The sequence below is a fragment of the Oryzias melastigma genome, linkage group LG8, assembly GCF_002922805.2.
Source record: "Oryzias melastigma strain HK-1 linkage group LG8, ASM292280v2, whole genome shotgun sequence".
Classification (NCBI taxonomy): Eukaryota; Metazoa; Chordata; class Actinopteri; order Beloniformes; family Adrianichthyidae; genus Oryzias; species Oryzias melastigma.
Window position 1 is genome coordinate 1917317 of NC_050519.1, and position 19856 is coordinate 1937172.

At 39.8% G+C, this 19856-nt stretch overlaps 2 protein-coding genes across 2 annotated transcripts; both read left to right on the forward strand.

The window, feature by feature from the left end:
• Nucleotides 1-12: 12 nt before the first annotated feature.
• LOC112146917 (C-reactive protein) lies at nt 13-1534 on the forward strand. The gene is made up of 4 exons (XM_024272985.1): nt 13-73; nt 137-203; nt 765-969; nt 1041-1534. The coding sequence occupies exons 2-4, from the start codon at nt 152-154 to the stop codon at nt 1351-1353; spliced, it is 570 nt and encodes a 189-aa protein (XP_024128753.1). The 5' UTR covers nt 13-73; nt 137-151; the 3' UTR covers nt 1354-1534.
• A 1428-nt stretch (nt 1535-2962) lies between these two features.
• On the forward strand, nt 2963-13491 carry LOC112146912 (transmembrane protease serine 9). The gene is made up of 10 exons (XM_024272973.2): nt 2963-3128; nt 5324-5344; nt 7604-7763; nt 8227-8495; nt 8583-8728; nt 8806-9454; nt 10403-10574; nt 10910-11163; nt 11239-11339; nt 12560-13491. The coding sequence occupies exons 1-10, from the start codon at nt 3080-3082 to the stop codon at nt 12935-12937; spliced, it is 2199 nt and encodes a 732-aa protein (XP_024128741.1). The 5' UTR covers nt 2963-3079; the 3' UTR covers nt 12938-13491.
• The last annotated feature ends 6365 nt before the right edge of the window (nt 13492-19856 follow it).

The following is a 19856-nucleotide window of genomic DNA, read 5'->3' on the forward strand; positions in this document are numbered from 1 at the left end:
GGGGGGGGGGGGTCATCTTCTGGCTTTAAATCCTCCCACCTGCTACCCACAGACCGCTCGTCCCAGCCGTGCAGTGAGTATTGCATTCCGTTGTGTCCAATGATGTTTTAGTTATGAACTAAAATGTTTTCTGCAGGGGTCCTCCAACAAAATGAGACTTCCGTCCTGCCTTTTCTTCATCGCTGCTTCCTTCATAGTGGGAGGTAAGTGGCTCATCTTCTTTTCTAAAAGTTGTGATTCTGCTGCAAACTGCAGGATTTGGTCTGCGAATAACAGCAACATGTCAGACCTGTCCGCGGTGCATGTTGGCAGGGCTGCCCTTTATCACCGGTTCTGTTCGTAGTTTCTATGGACAGAATCTCTAGGCGCAACCAGAGGCCAGAGGGGATCTGGTTTGGGGACCAGAGGTTTTCCTCTCTGCTCTTTGCAGATGACGTTGTTCTGTTCTGTTCCCCCACTGGGGGGGTGGCCCTGGTAAAAACACAAGACACGCTGGAGAGACTACGTCTTTCAGCTGTCCTGGGGACGCCTTGAGGTCCCAGAGGAGCTGGAGGAAGTGACCGGGGAGCGGGAAGTCTGGGCATCTTTGCTTAGACTGCTGCCCCCGCGGCCCGGTCCTGGAAGAGCGGAAGAAGATGGATGGATGTTTTCTGCATATACCTGTATCATGGAGCACAGATATTTTGGAAGCAGGTGGAACTCAGAACCTGAAGCCCTGACTGAAGAGCATCTTCTTAAAATATCTTTATTTTTGTGTTTCTCAGGGACTCTGTCCATGAGGACGGTCACGTTCCCTTATCAAACAAGCCACAGTTATGTGGAGATTATTCCCATGATGGAAATGGAGCTGGGGGCTTTCACTCTGTGCATGCAGGTGGCCACAGAGATCACCGGTAAGCAAAAGAGCATCCTCTTTGCGTACAGAAAGAAGGACAACGAGCTGAATGTGTGGCGGGAGTTGAACGGCAGGTACGCGGGAATGTTTTCTACGTTCCCATTTTGAACTGAAACTGAAAGAAGGACAATTTCTCTGTCTTTAGGATCTCCCTCTACCTGGGAGACGGTTACAGTGACTCCTTCAAAGTCCCTGACCTCGGCCCCCTGAACTCCCACCTGTGTTTGACCTGGGACTCCAGAACAGGCGCGACGAACCTCTTCATGGACGGCAGGAGAAGTCTGACCAAATTCCTCCGGAAGGGTCACATCATACCCGCTGGGGGCAAAGTTTTCCTGGGGCAGGATCCAGACGACATTGAACAAATGCAGTCAGGCTTCAATGCTGATGAATGTTTAGTCGGAGAAGTGTCTGATGTCAACTTGTGGGACTCGGTTCTGTCAGACAGTGAAATCTGAGACTTGAGTTCTGCAAAATCAGCGCTGAGGGGAAACGTCATCAACTGGGAAACGGCAAACCTCAGAGAACGTGGAAACACGGAGATTATAAACCGGCGGGTGTAAGTCCAGGACCGTCGGTGCTGCTGTGGCCAGCTTGAACTGCTGAGTTTGGAGCAAATAAAATGAACTTTAAAATGTTTCCAGACTGTTTGAATTCATTCTTGTTTGTGACATTTGTGAGCTGGTTCTAAGGTGCAAATCACACCAACAAGAAAACACAACATTTGAGACCAAAACCAGCTGCTTTAATGTCTGAATTTGACATAAAATTTTAGATTCTTTCTATTGCAGGAGGAGATATTTATGACAATAAAGTCATCCTATTGTTTAAATCACACATGTATTGATTGAAGGGATTTCTGAGGAGCAACAACCGTGTGTGTTCTTAGGATTTCACACAAATCTGAACCATAGTGGAATGTATGTGAACTTGAAACGGCGAGGTTTGTTTAAACCTATGGAAATGAACATGTTACTGAGACGTCACTGTAATTTATGAAAACTAAATATAGTAAGGAAGGAGAAAAAGTTTATCTAAGACTGCCTTTGGTATGTTAAGAAACATAAAGATGCTGTGGAAACTCAATCACATCGACAGGACAGATAACTGCAGACAAAGAGGACGTTTTTTTACGTTTTCAAAGGTGCAGGAATGTTGTCAGGTCAGAGCGGATGACGCTGCTTTCACTCTCTTCAATGAAGATTTGTTACATCCTCATTCTGGTTTCAGACAAATAGATGTTCAGAGATCTGAGGTCAGAAGCAAACTGGATTTTTGTTCGTTAACTGGATGTCAAGTATCTTTTAAAAAAAAAATGACTGAGTCTGACATAATGGGAGCAGAGTCATGAGAAGTTTTGGGGTGAACCTGCAGGGATGGTTGACAATTGAACGGAGTAGCTTCTTTACTTACAATTACCCATCAGATCTTTTACACACTTGACTCTATATCAGTTTCTGTACAAAAGTGTAAACGTATGTTTAGAGTCGGGGGCTTTGAGAGCCACACCACAAAGGGAATTGCTTTGTTAGTCACTTATTTTATCACTTTTAAATATGTAAATACATATTTGACTCTGAATTTTATTAAAAGAAATAAACATTTTCACAGACAGAGAACTGGAGGAGCCGGTGGGGGACTGGAGAACCGTCCAGGGTGAGCCCCACCCTCTCCTGACCGAGACTGGTAGTGCTTCGGTGAGCAGGAATTAGTAGGTATTTATGATGGATGGAGAGCTGAACATTTGTGCATCTTATTAGGAACCCTAATTATAAACACAGTTTCATAAAAAATATATAAAAAGCTTTAATAAACCAAAGAGTATTTGAAATACTTTTAACCCCTTGATGCCTCTTTTTTCTAAGTCATAAAAATGTATCAAAAGGTTCACAAATAATTCCATAAATCAAAGTATTTAATCTCATTGATGGAGAAATATCATTAAATATTGATAATATTTAATAATAACACATTTTCTTAACCTATGGATGATTATAATGTTCGGATTTATCATTTAAAGCCATCAGGAGGGAAGTTCATGGAAAAAGGAAGGTTACAGTTAAAATATGTCTTTCGCTACAGGTTTCCGTCTGTGAGGAGGAGCTGTCACACAGGTGAGCCACAGGTGGGTGTGTATAAATACCTGGTGGTTTTACTTTGAGAGCAGATCTGTCGTTTGGAGTCATGGCTTTCAGGCTGATCTCTGTGGCTGTGCTGCTGCTCTGCACTCAAGGTAAGAAGCTTCACAGCGGATCAGAACCACAGTCAGAGTCGGAGATTCATTTAATAAAGAAACTTTTCTGAAACGATATTAAAATCAACATTTTTATCCTGCAACATTCATCCTTTATATTTGATCTGTCAAATCTTTTTAGCCTCACACTCCTCACGTCAAATATCAAAAACTGAAATTCCTTCACAGAATGTTCAGCTGCAGGCCGGTTCTGTCAATGGTTTCAAGTCAGACTGCCTTTTAAGGAATCATAAAACCTTTTACTGAAATGTCAGACAACTCGCATAGTATTTATGTTTCTCCAAAAAATATCAGGCATTTTCATTTAATTAATTTTCTTTTGATAAAATGTAAATTTAACTTTTCCTGTTACCAACTTGAACTTACAATAACTTCAACTAAATGTGGAAAATGTTGTTTTTTTATTCACAGGATGATCCCTTTGTGACATAAAATACACACAATTATTGTTCTGATGTGAGAATTGTTTGCACAAGTTTACATAAATGTGTGAAAAAGTTTGTGTTACTTTGAACATAATTTTGTAAGAATGAAGAAAAAAGCTCATACATCCATGGTATTAAAAAAAACACAACAACAGAGCAGAAAAAAATCAACATACACATTAAAAAATTGTTAACGACAAATTATCAAGAGGACATGGACCTGTGGGTCACACAAAGAGGAATAAATTAACACTGAATCTGGATGAAAACAGGTTTTACATTTGATAGAATGATGAATGTATTTATTTCAAAATTGAACATTTTGGAGTTTTTATTTTAAAAATGAGGCTTTTGTTCTCATTTTAGTGCCAATTCCACCAATGAGTTGATGAGCTTCAGTGAAAAAGGCAAAAGCTGCGTTCGTGTGGTGTTGGAAAAATGACTCCCCGACACGGAGCATTCAAAAACAAAAAACAAATCTTCCAAAACCACATGAATGCAGAATAACTTCCTGCACCTAAGCAAGAGTCAATGTATTTGTCGATCACTATCAATGGGAGCACAGCAGAAAATCAAACATTGATAAGGTTATCAATAGGATTTGTTTGGCGGGCCACGATCGGCCCCAGTTTGCCCTCCCTTGACTTAAAGGATGACTATCATTCCACTCTTTGGCTAAAATAAAATGAGATACATTGAATGAAAAATAAATTACAAAATTTTACTGAATTTCTTTTTTAAAGTTTATTTTTCTTCTTTTTTACAGTGCTTCACTTCTTTTTAATCTTTATTATTCTTAAAGCCTTTAGAGCTTTTTGTGTTCGCATGTATAAAAGTTAATTAACAGATCGATTGATTAGCTGGTCGGTCAGTTGAGGGATTGAAGAGCAACACTTAACAGTCTTTAGGTTCACAGTTAAAATGACATAATTGACAAAAAGAGGTAATATGATTGTTTTTGTAGGGATGAATGAGTAAAAAATTACAGTAAAGAGGAAAGAAAAACGAGTATAACAGTAAAATTTGACATTTTAAAACTCTCAGAAATAAAAAAAGAAAAAAACGTACAAAGTCGTGATTATTATCTACTACTTACTGTCATTATAACATAATCTGAATTTATTTGAATTCTATCAACTAAATTGGAGAATAACAACTCAATATAAAATAATTGGGTTTAAGGTTTCTCGTTTGATTTGCGACGTCTTGAAATAAATTTGGTTTTACATAAAATACCTGCTTTGAAACTTTGCGGTATCATTTGAAATGATTTTAATATAAGTAAATGAAGATCCAAGCAGGTGAAACAAAACATTTATGATTTAGTGGAAAGCTAAAAGTGTCCATCAGAAACGGATTAAACAGCAGTCAGCTGAGCCTTTGTTAACAAACCTTTCATCACTTCCTGTAAGCATGACTGAAAAACAACAAAAGCTTGTGTTGAAAAAATGTACCAATCGAGACAGTAAAACCAGTTTGTTATTTCCAGGAGCTGAATGTAAAACAGGTTCATGACATCACTGAAAATTGTTTAAGAGATGACGGAGCAGAAAGTCCTGCACCGCTCAGATTCTGAGGAGTTTGCAGGACTTTTATTTTGAAGGTAGCAGTGGAAGACAGTTGACTGTAAAACTCAGCACCTCTGAGTTTCTCAACCACCTGAACTGCCGCCATCCCAAAGATTATAAACTTGGCATAAATCAAAGAGTGATGTTTCATTCTGTTTTGTTTCTCTGTGTTTTCTTCCAGAGAGTGTGGCTCAGCTTTCTGGTGAGTAAAAGTTTTTGATCAAAGTTATCAGCTTCTTATGTTTCTGTTTTTTCAAAGACAATTAGAAACACTGACAGTCTCTGGAGTCCCAAAGTCACCACAAAAAAAAGAAAATTAAATTTTGAAACATAATCACAGTAAGAAGGTAAATGAGAAAATGTGTGGGATGAGGACATGTTTAAGGCTTCCCAACCCTGATTCCCAGTCATTCTGTTGAAGACAGACATTTAGGCCAAATCCCAATTCTTCCTCTGCCGCTCCAATTGGAGGAATATTTTGAGGGGGTAGGTTTGTCCAAAATTTCTCAAGGGATATCCCTCTGTTCAAACACAATGCATTATGGTCTATATCAGGGGTAGGGAACCCTGGTCCTCGAGAGCCAAATTTCGTATGTTTTCCAATATACCCTGCTCTGGAATGTTCTTATTGGCTGGAGACACCTGAACCAGTAATTGTTTGAGGCCCTACTCATGACTGATTACCTGGTTCAGGTGTGTCCAGCCAATAAAAACATGCCAGTACAGGGTATATTGGAAAACATGCGGGAAGGTGGCTCTCGAGGACCAGGGTTCCCTACCCCTGGTCTATATCCACCAATGTAGTGAGCATTAATGAACAGCTTTTTTTTTTATTATTATTATTTTGCAAAGACTTCTGGTAAATTTCTAGGGCACTTGATTATGGAATTGGCTGTTCTCATTAAATCCTGGGTCCCCAAACTCCGGGGCACAAACCAGTACCGGGATGTGGAGCGCACCGGTGCCCTAACACAATACCAGTATCCTAACCCTACCTGGTAGTTTGCGTCCAGTACTGCATCCAAGCCTGGTTCATGCATGGTTCCGGTACTGGTTCAGGTCCAGCACCATGTTAAGTAACGCGTCCTGTGCCGGGTTAGAGTTAACGTACCTGTACTGGGTTTGGGTACTAGTACTAGACGAGTACCGAAGACCAGTCCGCGTCCAGTACCCCATCAGGTACCACATCCCAAGAGCTCCGGACCCTTGATTTTACAAACAGCCAGCACATCAAAAAACGGCAAGTTGGGGACACCCAAAACGTCAAAAAGTGACGCAGAGGGGTCCTTAACCAAACGTCAATATGTGGCGAGTCGGGGGGGAGAATGCGTTGTTCCACCACACCCCAAAGGTGATCTATTGGGTTAAGATCTGGGGACTGTGGAGGTCATTAGAGTCCAGTGAACTCATTGACATGTTAGAGAAACCAGTCTAAGATGATTCCAGCTTTGTGACATGGAGCCTTGTCCTGCTGACAGTAGCATCAGAAGATGGTAGTCTGTGGTCATAAAAGGATGGACATGGTCAAAAACAATAATCAGATAGACTGTGGTGTTGTAACCATGCTCAATTGGTACTAAGGGACACAAAGTGTGCTAAGAAAATATCCACCCCACTACTATGCCACCACCACAACACTAGGCAGGATGGAGCCATACTTTCATGTTGTTGGCATCAAATTCTGACCCCACCATCCGAATGTGGCAGGGGAAATGGAGACTCATCAGACCAGACACTGTTTCTCTATCTTCTAGAGTCTGTGTCAATTGTAGCCTCAGTTTCCATTTTTTTTTTGCTAGCAGGAGTGACACTCAGTGTGGTCTCCTGCTGTTTTAGTCCATCTGCCTCTAGGTTGGACGTGTTGTGCATTCAGAGAAGCTATAGCTCTTCTACAGACCTTGGTTGTAGCCACTGGTTATTTGAGTAACTGTTGTCCTTCTATCAGCTGGAACCAGTCTAGCCATTCTCCTCTGACCTCTGGCATCAACAAGACCTTTCTGCCCTCAGAACTGGACATTTTCTCTTTTTCTGACCATTCTCTGTAAACCCTAAAGATGGTTGTGGGTGAAAATCGCAGCAATCAACAGTGTTTGAAATACTAGCATGTATGGCACCGACATGCCATGTTCCAAGTCACCTCAATCCCGTTTCTTCCCTGTTCTGATGCTCAGTCTGAACTGCAGCAGATCGTTTTACTTGATCATGTCTACATGCCTAAATGTATTGAGTTGCTGCCATGTGATTGATTAGAAGTTTGTGCTAATGAGCAATTGGACATGGTGTACCAAATAAAGTGGCCAGTGAGTGTATATATGAAACAAACTTTTGAGCAGACCAAATAAAATTGAAACAAATGTGACAGGAAACTTGAAACAACAAGCCTTTGGAATTTTGTGAGAGATCTATGAGGTCCAGCAGTTTTTGAGTCCACAGAAACTAAACCAGCAGTTTTTCTCTGCAGTTTGTGGTCAGGCTAATCTGAACACCAGGATTGTTGGAGGACAGAATGCTCCTCCAGGGTTCTGGCCCTGGCAGGTCAGTCTGCAGACATCTGCACACTTCTGTGGAGGATCGCTCATCAACAACCAGTGGGTGCTGACGGCGGCTCACTGTTTTCCAAGGTGAGCTTCAATCAAACTAATGGTAGTACTTGTATTATATACATGTTGACATGTGTCTGTATAAAGGCTGTGAAGGCAACAAGTATGTTTGTGATATTTGAGTAACCTTTTTGACAGTAACAATGATCTCCAGAAATGTTTTGCCTCTTTTTGTAATTTTGATACATACTTGAGATCAAAAACAGTCATGAAAAACTTTCATAAGAAACCATAGATTTGATCAACCACACAAAGTCCAAAGTCAGTCCTCGAGGGCCGGCCTCCTGCTGGTTTCCAGAAACCCTGCCTTACCTGCTGCTGATTACCTGGATCAGGTTCAAAGGCAGGTTGGTTGGAAAGCATGTAGAACACCGGCCCTTGAGGACAACCCTGCATTAAAGCTTTGGTTCTAAACTGTTTTGTTTGTGATTAAAGCTCCAATCTACACGTCTCACAGTTTTAACATTTCTGTTTTCTGTCTCAGTCGCAGTGCATCTGGTGTGAACGTGCTTCTGGGTCTTCAGAGTCTGCAGGGATCCAACCCCAACATGGTGTCTCGAACAATAACAACTTTAGTCGTTCATCCGAGCTACAACTCTGTGACATCTGATAACGACATCGCCCTCCTGCAGCTCTCCTCACCAGTAACCCTCACCCCCTACATTACTCCAGTCTGTCTGGCTTCCACCAGCAGCAACTTCTACAGCGGCATCAACACCTGGGTCACCGGCTGGGGCAACACTGGAAGTGGAAGTAGGGTAGATATTTTACAAACAATCAGAAGCTGTTCTTTCATGGACTTCAGATGTTGTAAATGAATAAATCGTTTTCTTCCCTTAGTCTCCCTTCCTTCCCCACAAACCCTCCAGGAAGTACAAGTGCCGATTGTGGGAAACAGACAGTGTCAATGTAACTATAACACCGTCTCAATCACGAGTAACATGGTGTGTGCCGGGTTACCAGAAGGAGGCAAAGACTCTTGTCAGGTAAACATCGTCATCTTTTGTATTCCAAAGGTTTCTCTTAGTTTCTTCCTTAAATGAAAATGTTTTTGATCTTGAAGGGAGACTCAGGAGGTCCACTGGTGATTAAGCAGAACAACCGTTGGATCCAAGCAGGAATTGTGAGTTTTGGAGAAGGTTGTGCTCTACCTAATTACCCTGGAGTCTACTCAAGAGTGTCTCGGTACGAGACCTGGATCAATGCCCAAATCACCAGTAATCAGCCGGGATTTATCGCCTTCACCTCCACTGGAACAGACAGTGACCTCAGTGTGTCGTGTTCCGGAGTGCCCCCAATTACAAATGTCACTACTACCACTACTACTACCACTACTACTACTACAACCACAACTACAACAACTACTGTACCACGAATAACAACTACAACAACCACCACACGTCCAACCACTACAACCACCACACGTCCAACCACTACAACCACCACACGTCCAACCACTACAACCACCACACGTCCAACCACTACAACCACCACTACAACTGCGACTTTTGTACCTCGAACAGCAACTACAACAACCACTAAACCTTCAACTGCATCAACCACCACACGTCCAACCACTACAACCACGACTTCTGCCCCCCGAAAGACAACTGCATCTAAACCTACAACTACAACAACCACCACACGTCCAACCACTACAACCACCACTACAACAACAACCACAACCCGGTCACCAGCCACCACACCCAAAGGTAACCATTTGATGTGAACAGAATAAAAGCAATTTCTAGTTACTTTTCATATTTGCTTGTTATGAACAGATACGATAAACATTTACAGGAAATAACTTCATTAAAGTATTATGTACACATAAGGAATCCTGTGTTTTAGTAACTGAAACCATCCATCCATCTTCTTGGCCGCTTCTTCCCTTTCGGGGTCGCGGGGGTGCCGGAGCCTATCCCGGCCACTGATGGGCGAAGGCGGGGTACACCCTGGACAGGTCGCCAGTCTGTCACAGGGCCTCAATCACACACACATACACTCTCACATTCACACCTAGGGTCAATTTAGAGTCACCATTTAACCTATGAAGCATGTTTTTGGACGGTGGGAGGAAGCCGGAGTCCCCGGTGAAAACCCACGCATGCACGGGGAGAACATGCAAACTCCACACAGAAAGGTCCCAGCCGGGATTCGAACCGGGGCCTTCTCGCTGTGAGGCGAGCGCGCTAACCACTGCGCCACCGTGCAGCCAGTAACTGAAACCCTCATGTATTATATATGAATGAGTCTTAATTTAGCAAATTTTAAATTTTAATTTTAGTTTAAGTGTTTATTAAGGGACAATCCATAAAACAACAGTGATTCCATGAAATGTGAAAAAATGTTTTGTGCAATGTTATAGTATATTTGCAAGCTTTCAGTTGTAGTCTCTATGAAAGTACCGGAAAGTACAATAAATAAAAAAAGAACATTGTTGGAATTCACCTGAATGGGATAGTGTCATAAGTCAATAGAAAAAAGCAGACAAATAGAAATAGAGAGGTGAGCAGCAGATCATGAAAATACACATAGAGCAAGGAATAACTGGACGTTATACAAAAACCACACCTATTAATAACAACAAGCATACAATCAGTGGGAATTTGTACACAAGGTCATAGCAGGTATTTAAAGTGTGTACGTCTTTTCTGCAGCTGTGGTTTGTGGGCGGGCCCTCCTGAACTCCCACGTGTTAAATGAGAGTTCAGTGGTAACTGCAGGTCAGTGGCCGTGGATGGCGAGTCTGCAGAAGAACGGACAGCACGTGTGTGGAGGGACACTAGTTTCTCTGGACTCTGTGCTTAGCAATGCTAACTGCTTCTCAAGGTGAGTAACATCCATACCTGATGAGTGAAAGCAGACTTGTGTGATAGGAGTAGTCGACCGTGTCAACACAAAGATTTCAGGTTTTGTTCCATTTCTTTTGCCCAAGTGTCCAGGTGTCGTTGGGCGAGACACTGAACCTCACAGTACTTTGTTGGTCCGAATGGCTCCTTGCATGACAGTGGAGCCACTATCAGTGTGTGAATGGAAGTGTGAGTGTAAAGGACTTGGATCTTAAATTTACCATAAAAAAAACACTGAATAAAAGAGAAACAAACCTGAAAAGATTGAATCAGTTTCCATTTTTGGCCTGGTTGAATCAGTCATGTCCTCCACAGTTCTCCTGTGGCGTCTGAGTGGACGGTTGTGTTGGGTCGTCTGCAGCAGAATGGATCAAACCCCTTTGAGGTGTCGCTGACAGTGACAAACATCACTCTGAGCAACCAGACAGGCTCCAATGTTGCAGTGCTGCAACTCTCCTCCCCACCCGTCCTGAGTGATTACATCCAGCCCATCTGTCTGGACAACGGAAGAACTTTTCCTGTGGGAACAACATGCTGGGCTGCAGGCTGGAGTTCTGGACGGGGAGGAGGTGAGTCTACATTACAGCATAAGAAAACGCATGTCTGAAAAGGGTTTCATTTAAACACTTTTGTTCAACTTTTAGAAGAAGAAGTTCTTCAGGAGTTCCAAACTTCAGTGCTAGAATGTTCGAGGCCAACAGCTGCAAATGACAGCATCTGTACCACGATGTTCACGCTGGCTGAGGTAAAGCAAAACATTGTCTGGTTTTGACATTTGAAGCATTTCCTGAGAACTGTTGTGTGTTGATGATGGTAACGGTTCAGTGTCTTCTGAGTGAGAGTGATTCCTGCTGGGTCGTCTGTCCTCCTGGTCGTGGACTGCACTTCTACTTCATCTTGACTATGGACTTCATCATCACTCGTCCCTCAGCTCCATCTGAATGAACTCTTAGATACATAGTTGTAGAAGCTAATCTTTCTCTAACTGTTCTGGTATCTCCTGTCCGTCCTGGGATAGGATCTCTCCTTCATGTGGGAATCCCTAAGGTTTCTTCTTTTTTCCTGAATCAGGTTTTTTTAGGAGTTTTTCCTTACCGGGAGGGAGGGTCTAAGGGCAGGGATAACCAGCTTATTTAGTCTGTTCAGTTTTAAACAATTGTTCATATTTTGAAGCCCAATGAGGCAAATTCCTTTGTGATTTTGGGTTATATAAATAAAATTTAATTGAATTGAATATTGGGAAAACTCTAGTCTGGAATTATAACAACAGAAGACTAAAATATTCACATATTTTATAACAGTGTTATAGTCGTGATCTGAAAGTTTTATCCAGTAAACGTCCTATAAGTTCTGTTACCAAAACAGCGGGACACACAGTATGGGCAGCTTGATTATTGGTGCCTGGTATGGTAACAAGTTCATTGACAGACAAGATAGCACTGTTTATTCTTTACATCCCTAGTAAGCAGTGATTGGTCCAAGTTGGTCTGACTCATTGTTACTATGGCAACCAATCTCACCAATCAGCAGTGAGCTTATTGGAAGGCCACACCTCTACCACTTGACAGCGGGCTTCACGGAATCTGTCAATTAAACGTTTTGAAGGTAGTTGGAGGGGCCAGCAGGCTCCGCCTACTTTTTTGGGGGGGTATCTGACTGGTCAGTTTATAACTGAAATTTTAATTAAACAAAAAGAGGATTATTAAGAATGGTTATTCTGACCCACATTAATGAGTAACAGCTGTTTGGAATGCCATGGGGGCGGAGTCACTCAGTGCAGTTCTCATATACAGTCAATGGCTGTGACAGACACTTTTTTTCTCTCGAATAAAGAGAACTGTCATGGAGTACATTTCATTAAAGCCACCAAAGAAAAAAAAAACAAATTCTTAACTTATTTGGTGCAGATTCTAAGTTGACTGTGAGGTTGTAAAAACTGAAAAGATTTCCCTTCTCCGTGTCCAGGGCGACTCCGGTGGCCCGCTCATGTGTCAGCAGGGCGGCTCTTGGTATCAGGCCGCCGTGTTGTCGTTCGCACGCCGCTCCCTGAGGAGAAGACGAGCTGTTGCCGTTGCCGTGATGGAGTTTGAAAAACTCAGCCAGTTTGAGGACTTCCTGGTTCAGACGGTGGGACCGTTTCTGCCTTCAACCATCAACAGCAGCAGTTTCAACCCCACCACGCCCACCACGCCCAACACGCCCACCACGCCCACCACGCCCACCGCCTCCGTCTCCACCTGCACCTCAACGCCCGTTTGGCACATCCACAAAAAGATTTTCTTCTACTTCCGTCTGATTTTCCACACTTTGTGGAACATCATCTCCTCAGAACATAAACATTAATCTTAGTCGCACTTTACTAATTTAATTCTCTATATATTTTTAAACTAAATCTAATTATCTACTGGTTGGTTGTTTCTTTTTTCCCATGAGGCAAAGACCTGATGATTGAACAGGTGTTAAATCAGAAGCCTGAGCCTCTGCTGTAATAAATGTATTGATGAATTAGTCTGATTCTTCAAAGAATGTTCTCCTCTCTTAGGAGAAAAACTTTGTTTTCTTTATCTCAAACCTCCAAACTGTTGAGAGAAACGTGGACCCACATCTCAACATCGTGGTCAACGGTTTGACTTGGTTTCTAAAATATGTGCGATAAGAACAACTCGGAATTGTGTCATTTTTTATTCTTCATACTATTTCCTAATTTTTAAAGACTGCAAACATGTTTACTTGCCTGACATGAAGAAAAACTAACAATAAAGTATTGGAGTGGTACATGTGACTTTCTATTACAGCATGATAACATCATATTAATATAATGTTGTATTATTAATATAATTCTAAATTATTGAATTTGTTTTATTCAGTTTATTTATATACAATAAATTAATATGCAATAAAAGTTGTTTACAAAGACAGTAACAAGGAATCACCTCATAATATTCAGAAACTGTTCAACCAAATGGATGGATGTTCCTCTCTGAGGGGTTATGTATAAACAACCAGCAGTTAGAAGAAAAAATATTAAATATCCAATTATTTATTTGTGAAATCTGGATTGTGGAAAATGACAAAAAGAAATTATGTTGAATATTATGGACTAATGTGTGGAAGAAATAGCTGGAGGGATGGACTTCCCCTTTTCAATTTATATTTTTTATAATTTTTATTTTTGAGTTTAGTTTGACGGAGACTTTTTTATTAATATTATTATATATTTTTCTTATTTAATTTGTGGTATTTAGAATATGTTTTCTTTTAGATGTTCATAATAAAAAATAAAAATCTAATGAACTCCAGTCGCTTAGAAGAAACTTTGTCCAAGAATTTTCTTTTTTGGCTAAAACTGCATAATCATAATTAAAAAACCATTGGTAAAAAATTTTAAAAATAGATCAAAAGATGATCAGAGAGGGACAAAACCTTAATTTTCACCTAAAACACTTCATGACCATTTTAAAGCATGGAGGTGGTGGGTTCATGATTAGAGCTTCTGTCTCGTAAGAACAAAACTTGTTCAGCAACAAAAGCTTCCACAGTAAAACTATCATTTTGAGGGTTTACTTTGGTGTATTATTAAAATCTATTTTTGGCAGAGCAAATTCTGAAGACAAAAGTTTCTTTCAAACGCTTTTAAGTCGCAAGAACATTAAAAAGAAAAAAAAAGGACGTGAATTGTTTCTAAAAGTTGAGGCACATTTTTACAACAGAATGTTAATGCTACACATTACAGTAAATACTTCTCCCATAAAGGAACCCGAACAGTCGGGCCTGTTCGACGAGTCCTCAGATGGTGAGTTTGAAAGATAAAGAAGTTATTTTTGTAGAATAATCTTTGACATCTGTTTGCTTTCATCCTCTTCCGTGTGTTGACAGCCAGGATTACCTGATTGTTCCTGATATCTGTAATGTTTTGGATCACATGAGGATCTCAGATCAGGATGAAGAAAGGTTTAAAAAGAGTTTAAAAATAGCAATTCTGTTTCTGTGTTCGGTCCAAAACCAAATACCTAACAATGCTTTACAACATGCCTGTATCACTCCCAAATATGTTCTATTAAAGAAGGAACATGTATCAAATTCTCCTACATGTCTGGTGGATAAACTATAAAGAATTCCTACAGAAGCCTGATTTATGGAGACCTCTGGAACTCTAAACCTGGGATTCTCAGCCCTTTTCCTCAGTTTCCGTGTTGTCCTGCGTAAACACACCTGATTCAGCTCATCATCCAGCTCTGCAGAAGCCTGATGATGTCATCAACAGCAGGTGTGATGGGCTGAAAACATGGGGGACGGTGTTCTGTGAGCGCTGTGAGTTCATTCAAGTTTTTATGGGAATTTTTATCAAATGAAATGAAAAGGTTAGAAATCATTCATTTATAATGCTCACTTTTTTCCACACTTTTTAGCATTTATTTGGACACAGAGTTCTTGAACAATAAGCCTGTTTTCACGCCCCAACAGGACCCTCAAAACTCAACAAAACACAGAGAACTGATGACAAAGTGTCATCACAGAGGATAACAATAATAAAAAATAAATAATAATGGACAGAATATACAAGCACACATAACCTATTAAGTTATTAAGCCAGTAAAAGAATGAAATGCAAACTTTATTGTCAGCAATAACTCAAGGGGAAAAAAAATAGAGAATTTATGACTTCTGTAACTCATATTGAGCAGACATTTCACAGACAGAACACTTGCAGGAAACTCATTCAGGCGCAGTACGCAAGTACAACATCACCCACATGTAATTTAGAGAGGAGCAAAATTCGATTATTAGATTAGCACATATAAAGGTGTCTTTTCATCTGCTCCTGATTCACAGCTTCCATAAAGAAATCCTCAGAAATGTAATTTTGAGCTGGATTTTCTTCAAACATTTCCCCCATTATTTGAAAATTGACCCAAAAACATGTTAAAAACACAAAAAAAAACCTGTTTTTGTAGTAGTAGGTTCTTAACCCGAATGCATGCGAATCAGTTCACCTGATCGAGACCAAAGCTGAAGAATTAAAAAAAAAACGTTTTGAATTGAATCTAGTTAAAAAGACTTGACTGTATATGTACATATTAACTAAGGAAACCTGTCAGATAAAATAAACATTTTTGTCCCATAACTATCATCTGAAACACTATATCATCCCAGCTGTGAATATTATATTATGTTAAGACTATTCTACCACATGACACAATAAACACACAGGTCTATTATAATCTAAAAGAGATTGTGTCACAGATTCGTTCTCCTTTGGCGCCACCTGCAGGATATCTCTTGTTGTGAGACGTCTGTACTTTCAGATGGAGGGCCTGAAACTATTTTAAGATACTATTTTAACACTTACAAGCTATAAAGTTCTCCAACATGAACACAGATTCTGCTCTCTAAACATCTCTTTAGCCCTCAGAATGTGGCAAAGAGGAACGATGTTAATGAATGTATGAATATGAAAAAAAAAACAATTCTAAGGTTAAAAAATGCCACTGAATGATCCTTCTATGCATTTTCAGCATATATTGAAGTAATTAAGGATCTCAATAAATATAAGCCGTGTCAGATGTGTTCTGTAAAATGTCACATGACCAGAGCTGTTCACTTCCTGTTTGTGCCAAGATTGAACCTTTTCTCAAAGAAAAGGTTAGAAAAGTATGTTTGCATAAAAATAGGACATTGGGATTTGGTTGAATAAGTCATATGCATTTGAAATTAATCAACTTTGTTTAATGTGATCATAGAACTCACAAACATGATGGGATTAGCCAGGTTAACTGTAGGTTAACTATTCTACTTTATTTTCTGCTGGTATCTATTTTTACACACATAAACAAATACATTAACACACACTGTGTGAATGTGAGTGTGACTGTAAAGCGCTTTGGGCCTTCTAAGAATACTACATTTACCTTTTACCACACATACACATGGCAAAGACAAGCTTGCGAGAAGATTTACTACAGGCGGGTAAAGCAGAACTACAGCAGAACTGAGTGAACTCTGAGTCAGACTGGGGTTGTAGGAGCGACTGTGTTTGCCCCACAGGCTTCTGGGTCACATTTTACAAATCCAGAAAGATTTTTCATAAATTTTGTTGACTCTGGGACAAACAGTGTTCGAGTAATGGCAGTTTGTCTTAAAAATAAAAAAATCCAGCGTCTTCACTTGAGCTGTGACATCCGATCCAGAACATTCCGTCCGTTAAGTTCCATTGAAAATTGAAAAATGTCCCAAAAATTGCAACAACTGTAACTCTATTTGCATAAAAACCACAAGGTATGTTAAAAATCTAAATACAATGGACATTGCTCAATCGTTTTGTCTCTAGCAGAAGGTATGCAGAAGTCCGTATGTTTTTAAAGAATTTGAAGAATTTCTCATTCATTTCAAATTGTGAATATTTTGCTCAGTATTTCCAGAACTTTAAAGTTTACAAATAACAAAAATACAAGCAGTAATGTCCTGAATGAGACTGAAGGTGAAACTGAGATTGAGTTTTTTACGAGCTGAAAAATGTCACATCATCACAACAAAAAATAAAAACTATTACCTTTTAGAAAACAAAAAAAAAAACATTTTGGGAAACAAAAGTAACAAAATGTTAGAAAAACAAAACACAATGAGGAAGCAGAAAAGGCAGGTACTATGGTTAATCTCTGATTAAATGATATTCAATATCGTTTCATGTCCAATCATCATCCAATCAGCGAGTGCACACACAGGGTGTGCACGTGAGCCGTATTTACCCGCTGGGGCAGTTGAACTGAGGCTTAAAATAATCATTTTGCCTGTTCACGTTCACCTGTCAGTGCTGGATTTGACGGCCTGCAGCAAAAGTGTCTGATCGTCGCGTCTGTCTTCAGAGTTCACGTTCAGAGCTGTGAGAAAAATCACAAAGTAAACGTGAAACTGCAACTTAGACTGAGACAATTAGACAAAAGTTAACATACTTCATCTGGTCGATTTTATTCAGTACTGATTTATTTTTCAAACAATAGAATAAAGTTGAAACTTTCATCAATAAATCCTTATTTCCTACATTGAAAAGCCTTAAAAGAATCCTGATTCATGAATTTGATTTATGCAGTTTGATTTCCTTTAAACCTGCGAGACACATCAAAACCACACGTGAGGAACGTGTCTGCTCAAAACAAGGCGTCATTCTGATGCTCGACTTCCAAACTCTGCAGCACGTTTACAAGAAAACCTGTTTAATCATTATTAACAGAAGTGTTTTTGAAAACAGCAAAACCGAAAGAGAATAAATCAATATTTACAGATCTTTAAGAGGTAAAAACTTTGAAGAATTAAATGTTTCATTTCTGTGTCTTCATGAAATTAAATTCATTAAGAAAGAGGTCTATAGATGATAGAAGCCCAGACTTCATATCGTGTTTGTCATGTGCATAATGTAACTGCTGCTACATTCTTGTCATATTAGAAAATCCTGCAGAATGCAGCAGTAGTTCACGTTTGTGTGTGTATTTTTCTCTAATACTCGTTGTGTTTCTGTTTAGTTAAAGGGCCTATATCATGCAAAATGCAAAATGCAAAATCCTCTTTTTGAGCTATCAAGTATGTTATAATGTTAATTCATCACAAAACAACACAATGTGGTGTTTTGTCCATCTTAACCATCTTATAAACCATTCTAATGGCCATTTTAAAGATAAATTCTGTTGTTACTCAATGCAATCATTTTAGGATTTTATATTTTAAAATATGTTTATCTTTCTTTTTTTCCTTTCTCAACAGGTCTTGCCTTTTCCCAGGCCACAGTTCAAAATCAGAATGCTGTTCTTATTCTGTCCTGCCTGGATAAGTAAAGGTTAAATCAAAAAATAAATAGTTCCAATCGTGCATCTCTGAGCATTCCTCTAAAACCCCTCCCTCTGAGCACCAGCCCCGCCCAATCCACAAAGAAAGTGATGTCACAAAGTGAGGAACAGCCCCTTCTGAGTTTGTGGCACCTCCCCCAGGCTAACACACTTTTCCCTCAGCTAAACGTTTTGTTTTTATATGCACAATTTGCACATTTGTCTTTCCAACGTTTGGACGTTGTTTGTTTTTGTTGGTGAAACACAGACACGCCGCCAGCCCGTCTGGATGCCGTCATGAAATGAGCAACACCCTCATGGAGCGAAAGGCGGAGCCTCAGAGATCGAGTCGCTTTTCTTCTGGGTAGGAAAAGAGATTAATAACTCATGTTTTATTAAAATATTTGTCCTTTGTGTTCAAAAGGTAATATATGATCATATATATGGATATAGTCAACTCTGAAAGACTTAACAATCACATGATTATGGGCCTTATAAAGTCAAATTCAATCACTAACTAGCGTTTAATTAGCGCAAAACGAACATTCTGGAATTTAGCTCTTGGTGTTCACACTGGAAAGCAGGGAGGGGCTTCTTCTTTCTCTGCTGTTTATTGCAGATCTGTGATGTAACTGGTGTTTTACTGTGTCTTTTTGCATGATTTTTTTGTAATCAAAGGTTGTATATTTTGAATCTGTCTCGGTTCCGTGCGTTTTGACTCCTGCGTTCTGTCATAGCTTCGCTCTGCAGCAATGGAAGGAGAAACCATGACGCCACTTTTTGTTTCCTCCTCACTCACATGTTTGCTGAGAATCACTCCATATGTTGGAGTTCATTCACATGTCAGGAGTCCTCTCTCTGCATTTTTTGACTCGGTTGAACTTGGTTGAATGAACAGATTGTTCTTCATTTCAGGTTCTGTTCGTGTCGTCGTCAGACTTGTTGAAGCCCGAGGCTTTAAGGCTGCCGTGCTCGTCGCCACATTCTGCCTCTTTCCTTATTTCATGTTTCATTCCAGTAATATTTGACTTCTGTCATGCTTTACTTCATTTTTTTTTTTTTGTTCATATTTTCTTTCCTGTTTGAAGTTCTCTCATTTGGGTTCTCCACAAACCAGAACTGTGAATTTATTATTTACTCATAAACTTCTGTGCTTAAAAAGAAACAAAGTAAAAGTATCAATAAAATGGTCTTCTACAGTAAAACCTCTCGAGCTGCTCCTATTTGTTAAAAAATGATAGTTTGGACTTTTTTAGTTCAAGATGCAACATTTTACTGTAGATTTAGTTCAGTCTGAAGGTTTTTCTGCAGGTAAATTTCACCTGAGTTTTCATATGTTCATGTGTCTGAAAAATAAAGTAGTTACATTAGAACAACCAGTTTTTAATATATTAAATAGTAATCTGTTCATTTTACAAAAGAAACTTCCTGCAAATCTTTGTTAA

Bases quoted from the DNA above. Each gene is read 5' to 3' on its own strand.
- LOC112146917 (XM_024272985.1), top strand. From the start codon at position 152: ATGAGACTTCCGTCCTGCCTTTTCTTCATCGCTGCTTCCTTCATAGTG. The intron at 204-764 runs GTAAGTGGCTCA...TGTGTTTCTCAG, and splicing joins TGCTTCCTTCATAGTGGGAG to GGACTCTGTCCATGAGGACG. The intron at 970-1,040 runs GTACGCGGGAAT...CTCTGTCTTTAG, and splicing joins TGGCGGGAGTTGAACGGCAG to GATCTCCCTCTACCTGGGAG.
- LOC112146912 (XM_024272973.2), top strand. From the start codon at position 3,080: ATGGCTTTCAGGCTGATCTCTGTGGCTGTGCTGCTGCTCTGCACTCAA. The intron at 5,345-7,603 runs GTGAGTAAAAGT...TTTTCTCTGCAG, and splicing joins GAGTGTGGCTCAGCTTTCTG to TTTGTGGTCAGGCTAATCTG. The intron at 9,455-10,402 runs GTAACCATTTGA...TCTTTTCTGCAG, and splicing joins ACCAGCCACCACACCCAAAG to CTGTGGTTTGTGGGCGGGCC.